Raw genomic sequence first — 25,498 nt, forward strand, 5'->3', positions numbered from 1 at the left:
TTATGAGGAGAGGCTGAGGGAACTGGGATTATTTAGTCTGCAGAAGAGAAGAATGAGGGGGGATTTGATAGCTGCTTTCAACTACCTGAGAGGTGGTTCCAAAGAGGATGGTTCTAGACTATTCTCAGTGGTAGAAGATGACAGGACAAGGAGTAATGGTCTCAAGTTGCAGTTGGGGAGATTTCGGTTGGATATTAGGAAAAACTTTTTCACTAGGAGGGTGGTGAAACACTGGAATGCGTTACCTAGGGAGGTAGTAGAATCTCCTTCCTTAGAAGTTTTTAAGGTCAGGCTTGACAAAGCCCTGGCTGGGATGATTTAATTGGGGATTGGTCCTGCTTTGAGCAGGGGGTTGGACTCGATGACCTCCTGAGGTCCCTTCCAACCCTGATATTCTATGATTCTATGTAAAGGGTTGTTATAAAGAGGAGGGTGATAAATTGTTTTCCTTAACCACTGAAATCAGGACTAAAAGCAATGGGCTTAAAATGCAGCAAGGAAGATTTAGGAAAAACTTCTTAACTGTCAGGGTGGTTAAGCACTGAAATAAATTACCTAAGGAGGATATGGAATCTCCACCGCTGGAGGTTTTTAAGAACAGGTTAGACAAACACCTCTCAGGGATGGTCTAGATAATTCTTAGTCCTGCCTCTGTCCAAATGAGTGTAAAATGCTACTAAAATCAGAATGCTAAAGATTTTCATCCTCTTTGTATTGTTGGAAATTTATTTTATTTATTTATTTTGCATATGCAATCTGATCGAGCCAAGCCACAGTGTTCTTATTGACGATGTTCAAGGCACGAAGACCTCCAGGAAGTTGAGTCATTTGGCAGTCCTCAACAATATATATCATGGTTTGTGGATGCCCATATTGACATAATGGACTGTCTCTAAAATGCCACCGAAATTCCGCTGCAACACAAATTCCATGTCCGGTACAAAACCAATTCAGAAGGCTCCATTGCCTTTGTGGTAAATCAAACCCAGGTTGACGGTGAATGGGGTCTGAGTCAAGATAATTATTTGTTGGAAATAACTACATAAGGTGCAGGGCACCAGGGCGTGTGGCTCATCTGCTAAGGTAAGCACTACACCCGGTAGCAAGCACAAAATGGGAAAGAATCAGAAAAGGAAAGTGATTAGAAACTTGTCTATACAACTTCTGTCTGTACAAAAGAGCAGCTGACTAGTCTATTTTCATAATCCAAGACAAACAATATGCAATCAGTAAACAGGTAGGGTCAATGGTGAAAGACAAATGAAACATCTGACATCTCAGTTGTAATAATCTGAGGCACTGATTGAGTTGGTAATCCCTATAGTCTCTGTTGCTCTCTCTGGTTCTGCGTTGTCAGGGCTTCCTCAGCCAGCGGTTGATCTCAGGACCAACTTCATATTAGCTGGAGAGCAAGGGTGTATATTCTCAAAGTGTCAAGGCCAGAGGTGGTTTCCGGTGTCAATCTGATTGGGATGAGCTGGGCGGAAGAGTCTGAATTTTTCTGGAAACTGGTGAATGGTTCCAGTCATTGAAGTTATTGTCTTCTAGCATCACATCTTAGACCCTTCACCAGCTACTCAGAGCCCTCCTTTCATAAAGCCCATTTTACATATGGGAATAGCACCTAATCTTACCCCAGGGAACCACAGTTGAGGGGAATATTTACAAATAAATAAACCAGCACAAAGGAGTGCAGGAAGGCCAAGAATTGTAAGCAAGTGGAAAACCGAAGAGTGATTGGAAGAATCATCGATGACTCGAGTTCTCAGGGGCTTCAGAGCCCGGTGCCACTGGGTCAGGATGGTGTTTCTGGCTCCTACCCATTTTCCTGGTCCAGCCAGGCGATACTGGCAAGGGGTGCACGGGCCAAAGAAAACTTCCAGGGCCAGCTTGGGATCCTTCAGGAATAGCAGCAGTATGTTGGGTTTTACACCAACACATGATGCAATTTCATCCATGTAGCCAATGTAACTCGATATGATTTTGCTCTCCTTGTTGGAAAGACCCCTTCATTAGGAAATAAAATAAAGAGGTTATTGTGTTTCTGGGTATATCCAAAATGCGCGACTGAAACTCCTTCCCATTTCCCTGATTCATACAAAGCTCCGTGCAGAGCAAATGGTCAGACATGCAAACCATTAAAGACATGGCTATAGAATAACACTGAAAACATAATGCCATCATATACATCAATTTTATGCCCTTCATCTTGGTTCAGTTTTGGCCACCCTATCTGAAAAAGGGAGTAGCAGAAATAAAAAAGATCCAGAGAAGGGCTATGAAAGTTAAGAGGGTTCCCCTCTGAGGAGAGTTAAAAAGATAAGGGACCATATCCTCCCACCTCTGTCTGCCTGCTTTGCTCTGCTCAGGTCATTTGTCACCAGTTCATTAAGAGCTAGACTGAGATCATCTGCTCATCTCACAAGAGTTCACCGTCAGCCATTAGTTAGGTGATTTTTTATCTCCATCACTAACTTGATCTTAATTTGAACCAGAGCCCAGGTAGTGAGATCTACACAAGTTATTTCATGAGTAGGTGAGAGTCACTGGGATTTGGAACACATCCTCACTCTTTCTGCATTAGGTCTTGTTGTCACGATATAAAAAAAGAGGTGTGTTAGCTCACTGGAGTTAGTGAAGAGCTTGTCTTCATTGCAAAGTTCACTTGAGTTATTACTCAAGTGTTGCTCCTCACTTGAGTCCCATTCACCCAGAAAGTGCTGCGATGCTTTTAACTTGAGTTGGTTAGTCCCTATAGGCTAAAACTCACCTTGGCACAACTTGCCATCTGCTAACACAACTACTCTGTGGTGTGGATGCAGGCTAGCTCCCCTCGAATGCCAACAGTCCAGTGCCTTCCCACAATTCCCCCGTGTGTTCAGACAGGACAGACAAGTTCTCCCACAATTCACAGAGCAACTCAGTTTACTGCAGCACAAAGAATCATGGGATATGTTCCCAGAAGTCATTGTGCCATGTATGGATGTAGTCTCTGCCAGTCTAGTGCTGCAGCGCAGGGAGCAGCACAGTGTGGAGACTGAGGCTGCCTTCCTACTGGCTTGCGCTGGAGGGCCTAGCCAGAAGCTTCATGAACGTGCCGGACTGGCCTCTGTGTGACTTCAGAGATGGAGCACCCCTGCGGGGGGGTGGGGAAGGAGGGGAAGGGATGTATTCTCTTTGGCTGCATGGAGGGGAAGCCATTTTCTGACTCTCCTGGTCAGAAGCCTGAAGCTGACTCAGAGGCCCTGCACTTCTCCAGGAAGCCTGAACATCCAGAAGCTGTGGCAACTCTAAGAGCTGGAAGACAACAATGCCCACAGGCCCCTTCTGCACTGGAGGCCAGGAATCAGCCATGGCTTGATTCGCTTGGGACACCAACCAGCCAACTGTGAAATTGCCCACAGTGATGCCAGCCTGCCCCTTGATCTCCAGCCACACTGCGCGAACTGGGCCCAAGGAGACTTTGGGAATGGCCATTGTTGTAACACAGGCCAGGGATCCATTTTAGTGCCATCCCCAAGTGTGTCTCCTGATCTCCTCTCCTTCCTTAATTCCCCCTTTTCCTGTTCCAGGAAATGAACAGTTGTCATTCTTATCTGGGCATAGTTACTACACTAGTTAACTTATTCCTAGAGGTCCTAGCAGCGTGGCCACCTGTACCACCAGCCAATAGGTGGAGACACTGTTAATCAGGAACCAGATCCCATTGGTCCCAAAGGGGTGTGTGTCAAAGAGTACCGAAGGAGGGAGGAACCAAGCCCTCCACTGCCTTTGGAGATCAGGGGTGCCCCAGAAGGGGGGGTTACAATTGCTGAGCACAGAGCCAATGTGAGACAGCAGCTGGTGGGTTATTTCTGTGTGGCCGCTCTCACGTAAGCCAGGCTAACTTGAAAAAGAGTAACTCCAATGCAGATAACTCTGCCGTGAAGACACACTCTAATTCAAGGGGAAATGCTAGTGAGGACAAGGCAGGTTTTAGTTTTCACATGTGGCAGCAGGTCGAATTAAAGTCTAGATTTTAAGTATAGCTCGACCTGCCAACTCATGTGAAAACTACAGACTTCCTTATAAGAACATAAAGGCCATACTGGGTCAGACCAATGGTCAGTCCAGCCCAGTATCTTGTCTTCTGACAGTGGCCATTGCCAGGTGCTTCAGAGGGAATGAACAGAACAGGCAATCATCGAGTGATCCATCCCCTGTTGGCCACTCTCAGCTTCTGGCAGTCAGAGGTTAAGGACACCCTGAGCATGACTAATAGCCACTAAAGTTCCTGGATGGTAGGTCCATATCTAATTCTTTTTTGAATCCTGTTATAGTTCTGGCCTTCACAACATCCCCTGGCAACAAGTTCCACAGGTTGACTGTGCATTGTATGAAGAAATACTTCCTTTTGTTTGTTTTAAACGTATTAATTTCATTGGGTGACCATGGTTCTTGTGTTCTGAGAAGGAGTAAATAACACTTCCTTATCACTTTCTCCATACCAGTCATCATTTTATAGACCTCTATCATATTCCCCCTTAGTCATTTCTTTTCCAAGTTGAAAAGTCCCAGTCTTATTAATCTCTCCTCAGATGGAAACTGATCATTTTTGTTGCCCTTCTTTGTACCTTTTCCAATTCTAATATTGTTTTTATCTTCACTAGGATTTTGCCTTGAGTTAGCTCTTGCTTGAGTTAAGAACACACCTTTTTTTTGTAGTGAAGACAAGGCCTCAGTCCTTGTGAAAGGGAGACAATTGTTGAGATGATGGGTTTTGAAGGTCATAGATCAAAGTCTATAATGCCCAAGCAAATGGATCTTTAAAGATCATTCTCAGTGTCCTGGACAGTTCCATATTTTATGGTTCTCTCTAAGCCATGGGTGGTGCATGACTCCTGGATTTGGGGAGGCTGGGCCTGAGTGCTGGAAGCACTGGGTGGGCCACTGGTGGCTGGACCGTGGCTCCACCTCCTGCTCCGCCCCGAGGCTCACCCCACTTGGCATCCTCCCCCCAGGTCCCGCCAACACTCCACCCCCACTGTGCCCCAGGCCCTGCTCCTGCTCGGCCCCACTCCTCCAAGCCCTCCCCCGCCACTCACGTCTTTCTGCCCCCTCCTTCAAAGGCCCCCCCCGCTGCTCGCGCCACTGTCCGCCTCCTCCCCCGAGCCTCTCTGTCTCTCAGGGGGTGAAGAGGCATGAACGGTGGGTGGGGGGACCATGAGGGTAGAGGAGAAGAGGCGTGAGAAGTGGGCGGGGGGGAAGTGGTGGAGCGGGGATGGGAAGAGGAGCAGTGTGGGCAGGGCCATGGGGTAAGAGTGAGATGCGGGAGCAGGGCCTCAGGTGGAGTGTGGGCAGGGCCATGGCCCGGGCGCCCTTTTGGTGGTGGCACTCCTGTTCCTCAGACGTTCTTGTTAAACCCTGGATTTGTGCTGGAAATGGCCCACCTTGCTTATCATACACATTGTAAGGAGAGTGATCACTTTAGATAAGCTATTACCAGCAGGAGAGTGGGGTGGGGGGAGAGAAAACCTTTTGAAGTGATAAACACCCATTTTTTCATGATCTGTGTGTATAAAAACATCCTCACTGCATTTTCCACTGTTATGCATCTGATGAAGTGAGCTGTAGCTCACGAAAGCTTATGCTCAAATAAATTGGTTAGTCTCTAAGGTGCCACAAGTACTCCTTTTCTTTTTGCGAATACAGACTAACACGGCTGCTACTCTGAAACTCCAAAGGCAGTAGACTAGTGGCATGCCTCCAGAGGGAGGCACCCCACATCCTGTTTGGGGAGGCTTAGGTTCCCCTGGCCTATTATACCAAGAGAGGGAAGCAGTGAGAATTGCAACATAGCCAGGAAAGCACGAGGATGAGAGTGGGCCTCCTGGAGCTTCAGCATGGTCATGAAAGGAAATTCCTTTGGAACTTAAATGGGGTCAGCAGATAGGATCCCCCCCAGAACTAAGGTGTGGTTACTAGAGGGACACTTTGTATGCAGTGTTGTAATTGCCAGAGGATTCCCCTCCAATCATGGCAGGCATCGTTTTAACAGGCACTAGTGTAGGATGCTGCACACGCTGTTCTACCAGCAGCCTCATCAGACTGGGCTGTAATGAGAACTCTTTCAGTTTTACAATCAGTGGTTGACTCTCACTCCTGTTTTTCCTGAACTAGACAGAAGGGGAATCCAGGCACAGGAAACAGCTGCCATTTCTTCCTAGCCACAAGATGGTGCCACTGCTCTAGAGGAAAACATTAACTTCAGGTTTCAGAGTGGTCGCTGTGTTAGTCTGTATCAGGGTTAGAGCTGGATCAAACAAATCCCAAACTGTTCAAAGCTCTCCTGTTTTGTTCTGTTGCAACTCGAGCCTTGGTCCAGGTCTGTCAAAAAGTTTGTGATCCCTTTGAGCTCACTCAGATCTGGTTCCCAATAGAAATGGATCTATTTTGAGTGCTATTGTGTCAAACTGGTACCATTTCTGGGTGGTTTTGAATCTGTGTGAAACTCAGTTTCATTCAGTTTCAAAAACTTGGAGGAGGGCATGAATGAAACAAAAGAAATGTTTCAAATGAACTCCTGCGAGTCCAACCCCACTCTATTCAGGAGCATTGGTTAATGGCATTCTAGGGTCCTGTTAGCCACAGAAATGCATGTCTCCCTGCAATCGGAGGCATCAGTTCAGGATGTGTGGACACACCCGAGCTAGCTGGTACCAGTAGCAGTCCAGCTGCGGCAGCGTGGGCTTCAGTGTGGCCTGTACAAGCCCACCTGGCACCCTGGCTACCTACTTGGGAGGCTAAGCTGTGCTGCTGCAGCAGATTACAGCTAACACGGTATGTCTACATGTCCTGTAGTCACACCTCTGACTGCAGTGGAGACATAACCTCTGTCAGAAGAGTTTCCCCTGACTCTCTTCGTCACCTGTTTGGTTCCACAGAAGGAGAATTAAAAGCCAAAACCCAAACAGATAGGGAAAAAATTGCACTAAAAAAGTTTTTCTATTAATCTAGCTAGTCGGTGGAAGGAGGATCCAGTGGTCAGAGTGTTTGTCTAGAACAGGGGTCGGCAACCTTTGAGAAGTGGTGTGCTGAGTCTTCATTTATTCACTTTAATTTAAGGTTTCGCGTGCCAGTAATACATTTTAACATTTTTTAGAAGGTCTCTCTCTATAAGTCTATATATTATATAACTAAACTATTGTCATATGTAAAGTAAACAAGGTTTTCAAAATGTTTAAGAAGCTTCATTTAAAATTAAATTAAAATGCTGATCTTACACTGCCGGCCTGCTCAGCCCGCTGCCAGCCTGGTGTTCCATTCACCTAGGCCGGCAGCGGCCTGAGCGGGGCCTGCGGCCAGGACCCCGGCTGGCCAGGGGCCGGCAGCCAGAACCCCAGACCAGCAGCGGGCTGAGTGGAGCCAGTGGCCGGGACCCCAAACTGTCAGTGGGCTGAGCGGCTCAGCCCGTTGCCATTCAGCCCGCTGCCGGTCTGGGATACCGTCCCTGCCCACGTACAATGGGTACCTACCTTCTCCCTGGTTCTAGCCCATTCTCTTCCTCTCTCTCTCTGCACTGAGCTGAGGGTGGGAGTGCACTGAGCATAGGGCTGGGGGTGGAGGAGTAGGCTGGGGGTTGGGGTGTAGGGCCTGGCCAAGAGCTAGAACGAGGGAGGGGGCTCAGGGTTGGGGCAGGAGGTTGGGATGTGGAGCGCTTACCTGGGCAGCTCCCATTTGGTGCTCAGGGTGGGGGTGGGAATGTGGGGGTGTGTGTGCAGGAACACCCGTTTGGTGCTCAGGATGGGGGTGGGAATGTGGGGGGTGCAAGAATCAGGGCATGGGGTGTGGGGGGTGCTGGAGTCAGGGCTCGGGTCGTGCGGGGGTGAAGGGGTCAGGGCAGAGGGCTCGGAGTGTGTGTGTGGGGGGGTGGGCAGGGGTCGTGGGGGTGCTCCCATCCCCCTGCCCAGACCGGCTCACGGCAGGGGGCTGGAGGGGATATGCCCTGATTCCACCCCCCTTCCCCAAGGCCCCGTCCCTACCTCTTCTCTGCCTCCTCCCCGGAGCCGCAAGTGCGCTGCGGCTCCACTTCGCCCCCTCCCTCGCAAGGGCCATCAGCTGATCAGTGGCAGGGAGGGAGAGGAGGAGGGGCAGGAACCCAGCACGCTGGGGGAAGAGGCGGGGGAAGGGGGAGCTTGCCTGCCCTGCAGCAGCAGCCGCAGACCAAGCTTCTTCACCCTGTGGGGGTGGTAGAGAAGAGTGGGCCGAGGCGGGCAGGATTTTTAATGGCAGGCTGCTGCCTGCCGGGGTCCTGGCCCCCGCCTCGCTCAGCCCGCTGGGTTCGGCGGCGGGCTGAGTAGGGCCGGCGGCTCGGACCCGGCAGGCAGCAGTGTGCTATTAAAAATTGGCTCGCATGCCGTCTTTGGCACGCGTGCCATAGGTTGCCAACCCCGGGTCTAGAACTTGAGAGACCTGAGTCCCTGCTCCTCCACAGACTTTCCATGTGACTTTGGGCAAGTCACTTGGTCTCGAGGGCCCAGATCCTCAAAGGTATTTAGGCTCCTCACGTCCTGAAAGCTCTAGCTGAGGTGCCTCAATTTCCCCATCTGTAAAACTGGGATAACAGCATTGCCTTGCATCACAGCATTGTTGTGATGATAAATACAGCAAAATACTGCAAGGCACTCAGAGGCTCTGGTGACAGGGATAGATAGAGGGGCTACCTCCCCCTGTTCAGCAGTGATGTTACTGACTGGAGCATCACGCCTTGAATATGGAATAGAATAAGTAGCATTTTGTACTGTTTGATTAGATGCTGCTGCTTCTTGGCAACTTCAGCCATCAGCCTGCTGGCAGTAGGAAGCTGGTTCAACCCTGGGAACATAAGAGAAACCAGAGAACATACTAGCACTTTTCACAGATGATCCCGAAGTCCTCAAACCAGTCAGTCCACTCTGAGCTCCTTCACTGATTACATCGGAGGCTGGACATATTTAGCAAGAGCTGAGCTAAGTATTAGGAGCCAGATCCTCAGCTGGTTCAAATCAACACCGCTCCACTGAAACAAGCAGAGCTAGGTGAGTTTACACAGCTGAGGCTCGAAGTCATGTGTCACAGAGAAGCTAGTGTGTTGATTCTTTGTGGAATTATGCTCTGTCTAGGGTCACATTCTACTAATGGCACCACAGCTAGTAGGAGGGGCTAGCTGGGACTGTACACAGGCGGCCAGCTCACACTGCCGTGGTTACACTGCTATTTTAAGCGCACCAGCTAGATCAAAGCTAGCGTGTGTACGTCTGTGCGAGCTAGGAAGTACACACAAACCCTCAGTCTGCCTACCTTTAAAGACCCTTGTGGCCCAACGAGCCTGGAGTTCCGTTCCTGCCATGATGGAGCCACTTAGCTGTATAAGGCCAAGGACAACCAGCGTCGGCTTCTCCAGAGCGGGTGGGAAGATGTATTTGTAAAGGGCGTACTTGCTTCTGCAGATGTTGCGAACAGACTCTTCAAGGAAGGGAAAAGAGAAAGTGTATCCGGTCGCAAAGACCACCACGTCGATGTTCTCCTCTACGGTCTCATCTTCAAAAACAGCTGAGCTTTCCGTAAACTCCTTCACATTTGGTTTTACCACAACAGCACCGCAGAGGATGCAGCTTGGCAGCTCGTCATTCACAATTAAGCTTAGGTTTGGACTGCCACATAGAAGGAAGGGAGAGAGAGAGAGAGATTGAGTGCAGTGTTTGCTGTGACATGGGGTGGGAAAAGAACCAAAGCAGAGCTGGAATTCTGGCTACACTACAATGAATTGTGCGGTGTGGAAGAGCTAATGGGGTAAGACCAGACACGGAGCAGGTAGGTGCTCAGAGGTGAGGTGTGTAGATGGGGAAATGTGGAGGGAACTTTCCCTGTTCTGTGGATAAGCAGAAGCAGGCAGAATCCAGATCTGTCTCTCCAGTACCAGCTGGGACTACCATTTGTCAGCTAGATTCTCTCTTGCACCAAGGTGTACTTCATGTAGAAGAGGACGGGGAACGGTTGGTGAGCTGGTATAGCTTCCTGATCCTCAAGGCGCTGTGGCATAAGTTAGAGCTGCCTAATTTTGCTCTAACTTATGACAGCTGGCTCTGATCCCTAGGCACCGCACTGCAACTGGGCCAGGAGGAACAGAGCTGTGCTCCATCCAACCCTCATCCCACCTGGGTTGTGGGTGGGGTGGTCAGTGGAGAAGCTGGCTGTGCTGGCTTCATGCCCACTGAGAGTCAGCTGGCCAGGTGTAGTCAGATTCCATCTTCTTCATGCTGCTCAGGCTGTGCAAAGGAGAATCTAGCCTTACAATGGTGTTTTTCATGTCAATAGTAATGTTTCTTTGAGTGGAAAGCTGAGCCAGCAACTCATGTTATGTAGACCAGTGCTACTCAAAGCGGTGGCCCGCGGACCGGTGCCGGTCTGTGAGCCATCGGCTGCCGGTCTGTGCGCACATTGGGAAAAAAATGGCCAGTCCCCCACATCCGATAGCTTGAGAAGCACTGCTGTAGACAACCAAAACAGCACTCAGAACTTAGTGATCCTAAATTCCTGTCACTGAGCTAGGCTGAATTTGAACTACTGACCTAGATGCTAAAGGGTCTTTGTCAGCCTCCTGAGTAGGGTTGGGCAAATCACTCATTTTTCAGTTTGGAGGTTGAACAGAAAAATTGGAAAAAAAAATACTTTCAGGTTGAACTGAAACCATTTTTTTCCCCTCAACAAAACAACCCTCATCCCAAAACAGCTCCCAAAACACAGTTTCGGATTGAACAAAACATTTTGTTCAACCTGAAACAATTGTTTTCATTTTGTTTTTAATTTGGGGGGGGGTGTTAAATGTTTTTTAATGTTCTTTTACAATTAAATCGACATAAATTCCAAAAGAAAACCACTTTCTAAAAAGTGGAAACATTTCAATTTGAATATGCTAAAATAAAAACATTTTGATTTTTCCAAAAATTTAGTTTTTTCATTTTTTGGCCGAAACTATTTGTCAAATTCGACCCGCATTAATGAATAGTTTCAGTTGACCAAATCTGCATTTTTGCAGTGAAAAAACTTTGCATAAAAATATTCACCTCACTCTACTCCCGAGCTATCCAGTCTCCTGCCTTCTGTAGGGTAATATTCTAAGTCCTTAAATTATAGATCCAAATGGGAGTCTGTTACACTGTTATCCAGAAGGGGCAGCTGTCAATCTGATAGATTCACACAAAAGTATGACATGGAAACAAATGTGAAAAATTGCCACCATTGGCAGATAGGTGTTAATCCCTAAACTAGAAGTGCCTATGAGCACGGCAACGTAGGGCTTTGCTAGTCTGTAACTATTCCCCAAATGAAACGGGAGATTTACACTGAAAACAAAGAAAGCACCTTTTCTGAGGAATCAAGCCATAATTTGCATGATCAAACCACGTATTGAACTTCTTCATCCACAGCAGTCTCATGAGGGCTGATGGGAGGAAGTTTTCGAGACAGTTGTAAAAGCGAGTGGTGTGCATCATGTCAAGAGGAAAGCCATGGTCTGAAATACAACTAATCACCCACGTGCCACTTCTGGTGCTGAGAAACACCTGGAAAATAATTGAGGCTTGAGAAATGTATTGCCAGGGAATCTGGTTTCCTTTTTTTGTTCTCACTGTCAAATCATATCTTGCATGTTTGCTAGGAGGTCTTCAGCATGAAAGGGTAGAGAGCTAACCAGAATATCCCAAGATAAGGAGGTTGGGGTAAGGAATCACGCTCCAGATTAACAAGTCAGTTCAGTGTCTCTCTCTGACTCCTAGTGGCTGCAAAACCACCAGTTTATCTGCTGAACTGACTTGCAGAACAGTCCAGGAAATTGAAGTGTATCTTTTTATAGCCCTTGATCTGAACATCCGTGCAATTCGCAATGCTTAATCTCGGCATGTCCTCGGCTACTAATTTGTTCACGCCATTCTAATATCATCTGGCATCCTTCCTGAGGCACTTTCCAAGGGCAGTAATTAGGGTTTTTGAAGAGCTCAAGATATTAGCTATGTTTTCTGACTTGGGGGATGGGTGGGAGAATAGTCACAGGCCCTGCTCATGAGTGCAGGACTATCAGTGAAACCTTTGCAACATTCTGCTTTCCATTTCTTTCAAAGAAAGCTCCTTCGCAGCCTACACAAAGGATTCTGGGGCACATCTAGGACTGAAGGTGCCAGGTTGCATGTGGCTGATCTGGAAACAGCAAAGCTACTTTGGCGATGGAACTGGGTAGGTGTGAGATGGGACAAAAAAGGATGGTGGAATTAAAGGAAGAAAACTGTCAGGGAGGGAGGGGATGGTTGGTGGTCACAGGAAGAGGTGCTTTCTGTCCAGGAACCTTTGATCTACTTAGAATTCTTTGCCAATTGCATACATTCTGGTTTCAAAAGGGTAGCATGTGTATTTGGGGCAACTCACTCTACAAGTAGTAACAGTAGATATTGTAGTTATAGTGTTGAGAGAGAAACCACGATCAGCATGGCTGGTGCTGCCCAGGATTTGATCTGCCTTTGCTTGTGGCCCATTGGACTTTTGTTACAGCCACCCCAAAGTGACAGTGTGCGTGCATGAGGAACTCAGACTGCAAATCTCTACACCATCCCAGAGCTGTACCTGAGCAGCCACCCGACTGATCTCCACAGCGATATCTCCTCCAGAATTCCCAACACCGAGCACAAGGACTCTCTTCCCTTGGAAACTGGCAGAGTCTTTGTATTCCCAGCTGTGGAGACACTGGCCTCTAAAGCGATTTTCTATACCTGTGAAGAAAGCAGGGAGCATCTCCTGCCATTAGATAAATGTGCTTGTTACACTGAGACAATTCTGCCTGGACAGTATTGCTTTTGACCCTTAATTCCTGTTGAATGACGCTAGTCTTCCCACTTCGTGTCCAACCATTTTTCCTTAAGTGTCAGATTCAAGTGCACTTGAGATCAGTGGGAGTCTTTCCATTGATTTCACTGGGTGATGTGTGGAGTCCTGAGTACTCTGAAAGGATCCAATACCCTATCCTTCTGGGCCCCCTGGTTTTTATTCCTATGCCAAGACAATGCCACCTTTTTAAATCTGGAGTTGCTAATACGTTGACATCAATGTTTCATTTTCATCATGCTCCTCTCATGTGGAGTAGGTTCAACTCAGGCCTGGGGGTTTGCAGAGATCATGGAATATATACAAATAATAACAATGAATTGTTTTAGCTTATATATTAGTATCAGAGGGGTAGCCGTGTTAGTCTGTGTCCACAAAAACAACAAGGGGTCCGGTGGCACCTTAAAGACTAAGAGATTTATTTAGGCATAAACTTTTGTGGTAAAAAACCCCACTTACATCAAAGAAGTGGGGTTTTTTAATCCTTGAAAGTTTATGCCTAAATAAATCTGTTAGTCTTTTAGGTGCCACCGGACTCCTCATTGTTTTTCTTATATATTAGTGATTTCCATCATCATCATCCTTCAGAATCTTTTGCAAATTCTGTGCTAGGTCCTCAGCTGATATATATCAGCAAAGCTCCATTGACTTCAATAGCTACACCAATTTACACCTGCTGAGGATCTGGCCCTTTAGATTTTCATCTTGTCATGAGAGAAGGTGCGGCCAATTGCATGTTCCTTTAAGGGGCTATGAAATCTTCCCCCCTGTGGATTCCAGTCACTGCAGGTGGGGCTTCCCAAAGTGAGGCATGGCAGAAAACTCACGGAAAATGGGTCAGACTGATTTTCTCCTTAGTTGCAAAGCCATACATTTTCTCCCTGTAGATCTGGGAAGCTGTGTATTAGCTCTACTCTGCGATGTCATCCTGGTGATCCCTCAGGCAGTCAGTTTCAGTTTGTGCTTTACCTGCGTCACATTAAACCACCCTCATAGCTGGGGCTAATTAATAACCTCGTTGGCAGCCTCATTAGCGAGGCAAGGGCTGAAAGGACATTAGGAATAAAATATCCTCTTACTACAGAGACCATCTCTTCTGGGCAGATCAGAAGGACACAGGCAGGGCACTGCAGGGAAGCACACAGGGAGTCATATTCCAGTCCATAAATGAATTCACCTTATTCACTAATGCTGGTATTCATCCCGCCACAGACTGCTTCGCCAGGGCTGAATTTCACCCCACAAGCCATGTAGCTTTCTGTAATATGTTCAGCTGTAAATGCAGGACTCACCAGGGAAAGAATCCAGTGGTAAATGGGGCTCTGCATAGTGGCCACTGCAAACCATAACAGCGTCAAAAATGGCCGACTCAACCGTCCCATCAGTCTCGGTGACAACATCCCACTGGCCAGTGGTGGAGAAATCTGGGCGTTTCTTTACACTGTGAACTGTGGTCTTACAGGAAACCACATGAAAATCAAAACACCATTATGGATTGTTCTTTATGGTAAATGGGTTCCATGTGTGAATTGTTAGACCCAGATCCCCAAAGATATTTGGGTTCCTAAATCCCACTGGGAGTTATGAACTCCACTGGGAGTTAGGCATCTACAGACCTTTGAGGATCTGGGCCTCAGTGCTCGGGTAAGCCTGGAAGTACAGACATTTCTTTCTTCTGTAAGTGTGCAGGACCCCTGCTCCAGCCCCTTTGCACCAGGGCAGTAATGCTAAGGAGCTGAAAAGGGTAGCTGAGGGGTGTGACCTGTCACCAGACACCATAGATTAGGGCAGCCTTGAGCCTCCTTTCACTAGCACTGGGGGTCAGACTTCCAGCCTAGCTACCTCTAGGATTGGGGGAGCACAAAGGTGACATTAAATGTTAAGCCGTCTTTGTCCCCACACCGTCTTTGGGTCCTGAACCAAACGTAGCTTGGGCAGACCTGAAGGCCTGGCATGTCAACTGCAGCGCTGCACACACACAAACCTTTGACTTCCTTCTTACCTTGAAACGTATGTATCTGAGAAGGCTGAAGTGCTCGGCGTACATTCTGAAATACTCCAGGAGCCTGGAGTGTTTCATGTAGTTGGGGAAATCCTCTGGGAAGGGGAAGTCGCTGAAACACATCATCTCCTTGGAGGTGTTGGTTATCACCGATCTGTAGACGCTGATCCTCCCAGCTTCCTGTGTCAAATGCAAAATACGCAACATTTTGTCAAAAAGTGACTGATTGAGAGGGAGTTACTTGACTTGGGTCATCAAAGCAGGGTTAAACAGCCCACTGGTACACAGAACAGACACATGAGTTCCACGCCACCACCTCAGGACTTGTCTACACTGGGAAGTTATTCCAGAATAAGGTAGGGGGTGAATTCATAGGTGCCGACTCCGTGGGTGCTCCGGGGCTGGAGCACCCACAGGGAAAAATTGGTGGGTGCTCTGCACCCACCGGCAGCCAAGCTCCCTGCCCTGCCCCCCCACCCCAGCTCACCTCCGCTCCGCCACCTCCCCTGAGCGCGCCACATCGCCGCTTCTCCTCCCAGCACTTGCCGCCACAAAACAGCTGTTTCATGGTGTAAAAAGCTCTGGGAGGGAGGGAGGGAGGAGGAGTGGGAATGCAGCACGCTCAGGGGAGGAGGCGGGGAAGAGGTGGGGCTGGGGAGGGGATTTGGAGAAGGAGTCCAGTAGGGGGCAGGAAGGGGGAAGGGTTGGGGCAGGGACTTTGGGGAAGGGGTTGGAATGGGGCGGGGCAGGGGTGGAGTTGGGGTGGGGGCAGGCGGGGGGTCAAGCACCCACCAGCGCCAGGAGAAGTTGGCGCCTATGGGTGAATTTAAAGGGCTATAGCTGTTCTGGAATAACTCTATGTGGACACTCTTATTTTGGAAGAAGAGTGCCTTTTCTGGTTTAGCTTAATCCACTTTCAAAGTGGATTCAGATAACACAGAAAAAAAAACCCCAACAACAAAAACAAACCAGACATGCTTATTCCAGAGTAAGTGTATCCATATGGGAGGCTATTCCAGAATGTTTTGGGGTTTTTTTTGCAGTAGCTACTCTGGTCAATTTCCCCATGTAGACAAGCCCTCAATCTCCTCATATCCCTGTCTTTGTAATGGTGTTATTGAGGGACTGGATACACCTGATTTCCAGAGTCTGGTGCATTGCTCCAGTGTAAGTACTGACTTTACTGGGGAAGAGTAGATACATGTATGCCAGAGACTATGGCTCTTGTCATTCCATCTCCTTATCCCTGTGAAGTCAGAAAGGGAAGCCCAATGAGTCAGGTCTGAAAATTTGCCTAGGTCCATGGGTACAGTCTCTTCCTTGGCTGCAAATGTAAATTATGGTAATATTCAAAACAACACATAACAAGGTGTTTATTTTGGACCAGGCTAAGAAGTCACTGGATAAGGAAATCCCACTCACTGTGAACCTCCAGAGGCCCCCGATGTCATGACTTTGCTCAAAGCAGGTGGGCTCCAGCCCCTCATCCAGACAGCACTTGATGGAGGCCAGTCCACTGGACCCAGCTCCAATGATTGCCACCCTCTGGACCATGCTGTGCTGTATCAGGAGAGAGTCAAGTTGGTGTCAAAGTTGCTCTCTGGAACTCCTTCAGTGCCTCGCATTGTGAGAGCTTAAGCTGGAGTACGGCAGGGAAATAAATGATTAAGTAGCTGGAATTTCTGCAGCTCAGTAAAGGACAAAGGTTAATTTGTAGGTTCAAATTTGTATTGCTGTGCTGCTGCAACAACAGGGATTTTTCAGGGCAGGGAGTAGGGCCGGCCTTAAGGAAAATGGCGCCCTGGGTGAACTTGTATTTTGGTGTTCCTGGCCCCCATGGGCAAGGTGCTCCGCCCCATTGCCCCTGGCTCCTGTGGGCTCCCCACCCCCCCGACCCCTGTAGGCTCCCCACCCCCCAGGCCCCTGCTGCCTCCTTCAATGCTTAATTTGTATTGGAAGAGGTGCCGTGACTCAGCCCCAGCAAGCCCCTGCACAAATTAAGAACTGGCCGGGTGGCTGGAGAGTGGTGGCGGCTGGCTGGGCGCCTAGCTCTGAAGGCAGTGCCACTGTCAGCAGCAGTGGAGAAATAAGGGTGGCATGGTATATGGTGTACTGCCACCCCTACTTTGTGCTGCACTGTTCCTTCTGCGCCCCTAACCCCCTTTGCTCCCCTGTGCCCCTAACCCCTGCTGCGCCCATGTGGGGAAACTGACCTGGATACATGGAGTGGCTGGCATTGCTGCTCGCTCCCACCTCAAATGCTGCTCCTCTGTGCCCCCCTAAGGGGCTGTGAGCAAGAAGCAATGTCAGGGCTCTCTGAATCCAGATTACTTTCCCCATCTGGGCTGCATAAGGGGAGGGCAGCAGCTCCTGATGCTCGCTTCACAGCACAGCCCAGGTGGGGAAAATGACCTGGATGCATGGAGTGCTTGATGTTGCTCTTCACTCTCCCTCCCTTCACAGACACCTAGGGAGGAGTTGGGAGAGCAGTATCTGTGCATCACCACTCGTCCTCCCTCCCCATTGCGCGGGGAGGAAGCAGGGAGAAATCCGGGCACTCCCCCTCCCCATGCGTTGCCTCTGTGAGTTTGTGGCGCTCCCCTGCCTGCCAGAAGTATGTGCTTCTGTACCACTGCACGGAACCCCCCTGACCACAGGGCCCTGGGCTCAGGTGGCCCACCCCTAAGGCTGGCCCTAGCAGGGAGAATGTCCTTAGGACTAAAGGCAATGCCCATCTGTGATTAACAACTGTGGTTAACTTAACACCCCTGCTTTTCAGCAGCACCAGGCACTGGTGTCTTTTAAACCCTGGCCAAAATGTTCAAGTCTGGCTTGCCTGAAGTCAGCCTCTTGAATCCGTAAGTGGGCCCGGTAGCAAACTAAGATTTCTGGATGATAAGTATCGGGGATAGCCATGTTAGTCCGTATCCACAAAAACAACAAGGAGTCCGGTGGCACCTTAAAGACTAACAGATTTATTTGAGCATAAGCTTTCGTTGGTAAAAACCCCACTTCTTCAAATGCATGGAGTGAAAATTACAGATGCAGACACAAATATACTGATACATGAAGAGAAGGGAGTTACCTCACAAGTGGAGAACTAGTGTTGACAGGGCCAATTTGATCAGAGTGGACGTAGTCCACTCCCAATAAGATTTATGGATGAAATCCTGGTCCCACTTCAGTCAAAAGCAAAACTCCCATTGATTTCAATGGGGCCAGGATTTCGCCCCATATGGCCAATTGCTAAAATTATGTTTGAGGACTCATGCGAAAGGCAAAGGGGTGGAAACTCTTTTGTGGAGGAAAACCTTCCCAGGCACTTTCAGACCCAGCCACCAACTCAGGGGATGAAGTAGCCATTGGGGTGAGACATGGACATTAAGATCCAGTGACAGTTTGGAACTGCTCTGCAATAATTTATGAATGCTGTAGGTTGACCTGGTTATTGGGATGGTCACTGTAGGAAGATAGTGGGTTAGTCTAATAGGGGCCTGTCAGAAAAGGCAAGCAGAAAGAGCAAGAATGGCTCAGGATAAGCCACCCCTCAGTAAACAATTAAGGGCTGTTAGAATCAATGCCCAAACTATTAGCTTTGAAGATTCGGCCTCCTGGCAACCTGTAGAACTGGTTGGGACCATGAAAGGAAAGGGGTCATGAGTACAGAAGACCAAAGGAACTTTCTCTCCAGGCTGGAGCAGTAGTTGTTTGAGAGAATCCGACTGAGAGCCAGTCACCCGCTGAGGGGTGCCTGAGGAAGTGAAGCCTGCCTAGTGTAACCGGGGTAATGGTCCCGCTATTGTGGGGAACTTTCCTGGTTTCTGCACTACCCCAGTGAAATGGGCTAGTGAAAGGATCTGAGTCCTCGCTCCCACTCCCTTCACCCAGAGGCCTGCCTGACCTCAAGGGCTCCCCTTTCACTCTCCTGTGTGGCAGAGTCCGCGTAACCCCAACAAGGTTGGGCCCAGAATTCCTGTGGGGCTCAACCCCCAATTGTGTCATGGTCACTCAAGACAGGGGCTAGGGTGTCCCCATGCCAGGGTGCTCTCTCCTCACTGGCTGCTTCCCTGACACACTCAGCACTGCTCTAAGTTTAAACCAAATACAATTAAAGAGCAACTGGAAGAATGGAAACAGTTAAAGGAAGCAGGCCCCTCATGGGCACAGGGAACACCATGAATAGCAGTGTCTGGGACATAAGGAAAGTTCAGTCCATTCCTCACACCTCCCAGGACTCCCTACCAGGCCCTGCCGGTGCTGTGGTGATACCACAGATCAGACACTGCTCTGGTGGTGGATACATGCTTTCAGGCTCTAGTGAGATCCTTCTTCCCAGCATCGGCCCTCCCATCCAGGGGCATGTCCCCACTCCGACTGCAGCCTCAAGGCTTCTTGTCTGGCGCCATCTCCCTCTTCTGGGCCCTCACTGCCCAGGGTCCCTCATCGCCCTCCTCAGCTGCTCGCCTCTCTCCGCTCCAGTGTTACTTGTGACCTGTCCGGTGGCCGCTCTCTGGCTCTGTGGCTCCCACTGCAGCTCAGCCCTGGCTCACCTTCGGCGTGACTGGTCTGTGCTGCCCCAGCTCCTGGCTGCTCTAGCTCCCTCTCTAGCTTACTTCTGCCTTCAGCTCAGCTCTGGCCCCCCCAGCTCAGTGCTGCTGCTGCTGTCTCCAGCCGAGCTCCAGCTGCTGCTATCTCCTTGGCTCTGCTCTGGCAGCCCCAGCTCACACGGAGGGGGCCCAGGCTCTTGACTCACTCTTTGGCCTGCTCACCCTGTCAAGCTGGCTGATTTGGAGAACAAGCCTCTCCCCAGTGGCCCTGGGGACTATCAGTCTCAGGATCCTGAGTCCTCTTTGGCCCTTCCCCTTTCTCCTGGTGTGGGAGAGGGTCAGCCAAAGTCTCACTAATCCACTAAGCTCCAGTAGGGGGCCAGCAACCCCAACATTAGGTTACCATCCACCACATAGGTAGGAGGGACTGCCAAGATGGACGTGTGTAGGCGGTTTTCAATCCTTTTTCTCTCGGGTCTTTGTTCCTGCTGCAAAACAGACGATGCTTTGGGTGAAGCCAATGCTCTGACTGTACGAACACTGGTCACAGATTCCCAAAGGGAAGGACCCCGGGTGCTGAACCTAGTCGGTCCTGTTGCGTAAACATGGTTGTCACACAGGGTGCTTTAGCCTAGCGCCCAATCTCAAGAGTGGGTGAAGTGGCTGATTCCACCCCAGGAGTGGTGAAGGCAGGAAGCCTGGTGCCGGAGGGGATGCACTCGGAGAGACCAGAAAAGTGAAAGAGTGGCAGCCAGTCCTGTAATTGGGATATCATCTAGCTCTCAAACTATCACCCGTGTGGAGTAGGCGGTAATCTCCTGGAATGCGTTTGCCTGCCTTGACAATAGGAGGTCGTTAGCTAACCAGGACTCCTATATTAGGCAATAGGATAATGGATTCCGACTGGAATAGCAGGGTGTCTTTTACACTTAAAACAAGACACACTCGCACAGCAGGAAGCCGGCAAGGACAGACTATCAGCTGTGACCAGCGTGGGGCACAGGAGGATCGTTGCTTATAAGAGAATGAAAAGGTTCCTGTAACGACCCCTGGAAGTAGGCCATCATGGGGCGGCCTTGGGGCCAGGCAACCCCGAGCAGTGTTGAGTGTTTAAGTTTGTTTTCTGTTTGTCCCCTTGCTTGTAACCAGTGGTGAGCTGCAGCCGGTTCACACCGGTTCGCGTGAACCGGTTGTTAAATTTTGAAGCAGTTTTAGAACCGGTTGTTAACCCGCTTCCCTGCAGGGGGCGCTGAGGCTTTGATGGGCTCCAGCCGGGAAGTGATGTAATTCCTCCTCCCGCCGCCGGGGGCGCTGCACTGCGGGAGCCATGTGGGCTGCCGCCTGGCCCTGGGCACGAGCCCTGTTGCTGCTGCTGCTGCTCCCCTGGCCCTGGGGCTCCCGATGCTGCCTGGTGGGTCCCCGGCTGCTCTGGTGGGTCTGGGCTGCGTCCTGCTGCTCTCCCCGTGAGTACCCACCACCCTGCCCGCAGCCAGCCCCTGCCTCCAGCCACCCCCGCACCCCCTGCCCGCAGCCAGCCCCTGCCTCCAGTCACCCCCGCACCCCCTGCCCTGCCCGCAGCCAGCCCCCGCCGCACCCCCCTGCCCTGCCCGCAGCCAGCCCGTCTCCAGCCAACCCCGCACCCCCTGCCTGCGGCCAGCCCCTGCCGCACCCCTGCCCTGCCTCCAGCCACCCTCGCACCCCCTGCCTGCAGCCAGCCCCTGCCTCCAGCCACCCCCGCACCGCCTGCCCACAGCCAGCCCCTGCTGCACCCCCTGCCCTGCCCACAGCCAGCCCGTCTCCAGCCACCCCCTGCCCTGCCTCCAGCCACCCCCGCACTCCCTGCCTGCAGCCAGCCCCTGCTCCACCCCCTGCCCTGCCTGCAGCCAGCCCCTGTCTCCAGCCACCCTGCACCCCCGGCCTATATAAGAAAAAGACCCCCAAATTGGGACTGTCCCTATAAAATTGGGGCATCTGGTCACCCTAGCACACCCCCAGGGAGTGGTGGGGACCCACACGTGAAACGGAGCTCATTTCTAGTTCAGGCCCATCTTTTTTTAAAAAAAAAAAAAAAACTTTAGGCAGGGTTAACATACATCCGTATTTTCCCGGACAGGTCAGGCTTTTTGGTTCTTAAATCGCTATCTGGGAGGCGATTTAAATTCCTCCTGGGAAAATACGGACGTATGGTAACCCTGTTGGTACAAAAAAATACATACTGGGGCACATCCCTTAAATCAGAACTTTTTATAGGGAACCGGTTGTTAAGATTTTGGCAGCTCATCACTGCTTGTAACTCTCTACATAAAACTTGTTTTTAGGAAAGAACAACTGGCTTATCTTGGACAATTTACACAGTCTTCTGTCTGAGGAGAGAGGACTCCTCAGGGACCCTCATGCAAAGGCCTGCAAGTTAACAACATAAGCACCTGCCCTCATTTCAGTCCAAAAGAACGGGGAACATAGTAGGAGTGAGATGCAAAAGGCAAAAGTAGCAGAGAGGAAGAACAGCCCAGTGGTTAGGTTGCTAGTCTAGGACTTAGGAGACCTGGGTTCAAGTGTTTTTTTAATAGGGGCTTCCTGTGTGACCTTGGGCGACTCCCTTTGTCACTGTGTGTCAGTTCCCTCTCTGTACAGCGGGGAGAACAGAACACAATACCTCCCAGGGTATTGTGAGGATGAATACAAAGATTATGAAGTGCTCAGATTCTACACTGATGGGGCACTGTATAAATACAGCTTGCCGTCAGGCACTTGAAAGATCAAGGTGAAAGAGGCTGCAAAGGTCACATGTAACTACACAGAAGTGGCCTGATTGCCAATGGGATCTGTGGACCTCAGGGTTCCTGAAAATGTAGGGTTCTTATTCTCTTTTTCATCCTGGGGATTCACATTTGAGCCTTCTCATTTGCCTTTGTTGAGACAGTTTCATGAATAATTTGTACTCACAGAGTCAGGGAAAGGGAATTCCTTCGCCCTTTCAAGTTTTGCACTTGATAACTGGAGAGAAACTGCAACTTATGGTGAAAGTGCCAAGAGAGAATGGTCTCAGATGACATTCTGTGGTTTACTAGTGACCAAGTTTAATAAGTTTAATCAGCTGTGTGTGTGTAAACAACTGAAGCATGAAGACATCAAGAGAAGACAACCGTGGCTTGGGAAAGGGTTGATTGGAAAAGGCAGGGTTCAGAAGATGATAGAAATTGTGCTGCTGTGTTGAGATGGGAATAAACTGCACTCCTGCATCTGAATCTGCCTGGAGTTTGGATCTGAATCAGACCTTGATTGTTATAGACCTCCTCTCTATAACAGGCCAAACCAAACCCCTGACATTTGGGCAAATGACATTTGGATCCAAACATAGTGACTCATCTTATCTTTGACCTAATGGTATGGTCAGCAAATGGAGAGTTTCTGATAACATAATGCTCCTTACTGGTGCTTCATTGACTGCATCTGCGGCAATTTGTGCAGGATGGAGTTGTCTGAGTAGCTGAGCACTTTTCCTGCAGCAAGTGCAGTTCACTGCAGCTCTCATTAAACCCAGCTATTAATTTTCTGCTAGGACTACACTCCATAGCACAGTGTTTCTCACCCGGTGGGCCACCAGCAAGCCTTTGTGGGGTTCCCCGATGCTGTTCCTGCAGCACAATGCCTTGCCTTAGGGCGAGAGAGTTGAATGCCTATGTACACAGGTACGAGGAAGTGGAAGAAAGTGCAAAGCACAGGAAGTGGAGGGCCCCTGGTTGCAATAGCCTAGCTTTTTTATTAGCCTTGTAGTCCCAAAGCCTCTTCCCAGCATTCTGCTGGATTTTTTAATTTGTTCATTAAAAAACCCCCCCGTACCCAATAAATCATTATTTAAATAACGTATCCCAAAGCCTACACATACCCCGAAGGAGCTGTACTGGTTGGCAGGGATAGCCCCTCCTGTTTACCATAGCCACACCCTCTGCTCCATGGTACCAGGGATAGCACTGAAGCTGTTACCACCCTGCACCATTGGAGGTTCCCCAATGCTGGAGGAATCAGCCCCTGACCCTTTAAGCCAGGTTTAAGGCTGCTTTGTGCTGCTGCTTGAGCATGGCCAAGGATGGGGCCCATGTATCTTTAAAGTAAGGACTCACATAGTGCCATACTGACCCAGTGCTGGACTAACCCAGAGGGTCTGCTCCGTCCCAGAGACCTAAGTGAAGGCCAGGCAATAAAACTGTTAAGCCACAGCAAATGATGAGAGCATGTATCAGTGATTTAAAGGTTAAGTAACATGGCAAGAATATTGCCATTATTACAAAAAAGCCCCAAACATTAGAAACCCAGGAAATTCAGAGTTAATATTAAATAGAACTGTACATTAACACGTTCAACTGTTTGGGTTTCTGTTAAGGCACCCAATAAAGCAATAGTAAAAGACTTTGTGGGGGCAAAAAAAAAAAAAAAAAAAAAGGAAAACGTGTAATTTTTGCTGACATAGCAAATAAATATCTAATCCAGCACTTTCCAAATGCTCAGTAAGAGACAAAGTCTCATACCCTATTGTAAGCTTCCCAGGTGTCAAACAAATTGGTTAGTTCAACCAACAGTTGGGAGATAAGTAGAATGATTTATTTGACACTTGCTAAGCAAATTCCCCAATCTGAGACATCATGAGAAAATTCAGGAGGAAGTTTAGTACTTTTCTGTCCAGAAAGTTAGAAGGCAATTAAAAAAAAAAAAAAAAAGGGAGCATATAAAGGAAAACTACCTACAACTTTAATTACTTCTTGTTCCATAGGAACTATGGGCACTTTGAACAATTTTATTGAGTCCCATTTTCAAACTGAATGTAGGTACTTAGGAGCCTAAATCTGATTGAAAGTCAATGGAACTTGGGCTCCTACGTGTCCAAGTCACTTTTGAAAATGGGACTTATTTTACTCCATAATTTGTATACAACTTTAGCTACACATATGTATTATAAACTATATCAGTAAGTGTCATTTTAAGAACATAAGTGCCCTGCGGAAGAGCTCCATGAAGCTCAAAAGCTTGTCCCTTCCACCTACAAAAGTTGCTGCAATAAAAGATACTGCCTTACCCATCTTGTCTCTCTTTTATGAAAGAGAAGCAGTAACAAATAGAAGAAAAAAAAGCTACTTACATTTATCCAAAGTCGTAGCAATATTGCAACATGTCTGGATGTGTGCCTTCAGCACATGGTGGAATACATACAGAAATGTTGCTCTGTATGTGTGCAACAAGTAGTTTTCAAACAAAGCATAATATTTCCCCACCACCCCTTTCTTTCACACTTGCCAATCACAGTCCTCCCTGGGGTTCTGGACACAGCCAAGTTTGCGGATTGATTGTTGAAAGCATGAAAAATGCAGTCGGGAATAAGGACTCTAAGTAAAGAAACTCACCTTTCTGGTTCTGTGGTGTCTTTTTCGTTTTGCATTTGACTGGGTTTTGGGTGAACTTTGTCTGGTTATAGATTACATTAGAGAGTAAAGTCCACATGGTTACAGCTCATTCACTCCTCAGCTCCTCTGACCTTTACACCCTTCCTCCCTCCCCCTGTGTAGCATTGAAATTCAAATGCATTCCTATTCGCTCTCAAGAAAAAAGGAAAAATGCACTAATTCTGAATGGCTAACCGTAGTGTCATAAATATAAAGGGAAGGGTAACCACCTTTCTGTATACAGTGCTATAAAATCCCTCCTGGCCAGAGGCAACGTCTTGTTACCTGTAAAGGGTTAAGAAGCTCAGCTAACCTGGCTGGCACCTGACCCAAAGGACTAATAAAGGAACAAGATACTTTCAAATCTTGGCGGGGGCGGGAGGAGGCTTTTGTTTGTGCTCTTTGTTTACATGTTTGTTCTCTTGGGACTGAGAGAGGCCAGACAGAAATCCATCTTCTCCAACCCATCCTAATCCAAGTCTCCAATATTGCAACCAGTATAGGTAAGCCAGGCAAGGCAGATTAGTTTATCTTTTGTTTTATGTGGATTTTCCCTGTGTTAAGATGGAGGTTTATTCCTGTTTTCTGTAACTTTAAGGTTTTGCCCAGAGGGGGATCCT

General features: G+C 48.9%; 1 protein-coding gene across 5 annotated transcripts; it reads right to left on the reverse strand.

The window, feature by feature from the left end:
* Positions 1–708: 708 nt before the first annotated feature.
* Positions 709–24,922, reverse strand: LOC141992171 (dimethylaniline monooxygenase [N-oxide-forming] 4-like). Of its 5 annotated transcripts, none has more exons than XM_074960924.1 (9): positions 24,840–24,922; positions 16,316–16,453; positions 14,894–15,073; positions 14,184–14,346; positions 12,634–12,779; positions 11,383–11,582; positions 9,319–9,671; positions 8,703–8,853; positions 709–2,007 (listed from the first exon to the last, which is right to left on the reverse strand). In XM_074960924.1, exons 2-9 carry the CDS (start codon positions 16,445–16,447, stop codon positions 1,578–1,580), a joined length of 1,755 nt encoding a protein of 584 aa, XP_074817025.1. In that variant the 5' UTR covers positions 16,448–16,453; positions 24,840–24,922; the 3' UTR covers positions 709–1,577. The 5 variants fall into 5 exon arrangements, with proteins under 5 accessions (XP_074817025.1, XP_074817024.1, XP_074817023.1 ...); XM_074960923.1 differs by having other exon boundaries at positions 16,316–16,532; positions 24,840–24,919; XM_074960922.1 differs by lacking the exon at positions 24,840–24,922 and adding an exon at positions 24,578–24,795.
* Between the last annotated feature and the right edge of the window lie 576 nt (positions 24,923–25,498).

Source organism: Natator depressus, chromosome 8 (genome assembly GCF_965152275.1).
Source record: "Natator depressus isolate rNatDep1 chromosome 8, rNatDep2.hap1, whole genome shotgun sequence".
In the NCBI taxonomy this organism is placed as follows: Eukaryota; Metazoa; Chordata; order Testudines; family Cheloniidae; genus Natator; species Natator depressus.

What these genes read in the sequence shown, in the direction of transcription:
- LOC141992171 (XM_074960924.1), bottom strand. Translation starts at nt 16,447, where the DNA reads ATGGTCCAGAGGGTGGCAATCATTGGAGCTGGGTCCAGTGGACTGGCC. An exon ending in GGCCACAAGGGTCTTTAAAG is followed by an intron (nt 8,854 to 9,318) that starts GTAGGCAGACTG and finishes TTATGTTCCCAG; the next exon opens with GGTTGAACCAGCTTCCTACT. An exon ending in TCACTGCTGAACAGGGGGAG is followed by an intron (nt 2,008 to 8,702) that starts GTAGCCCCTCTA and finishes TTCCTAATGAAG; the next exon opens with GGGTCTTTCCAACAAGGAGA.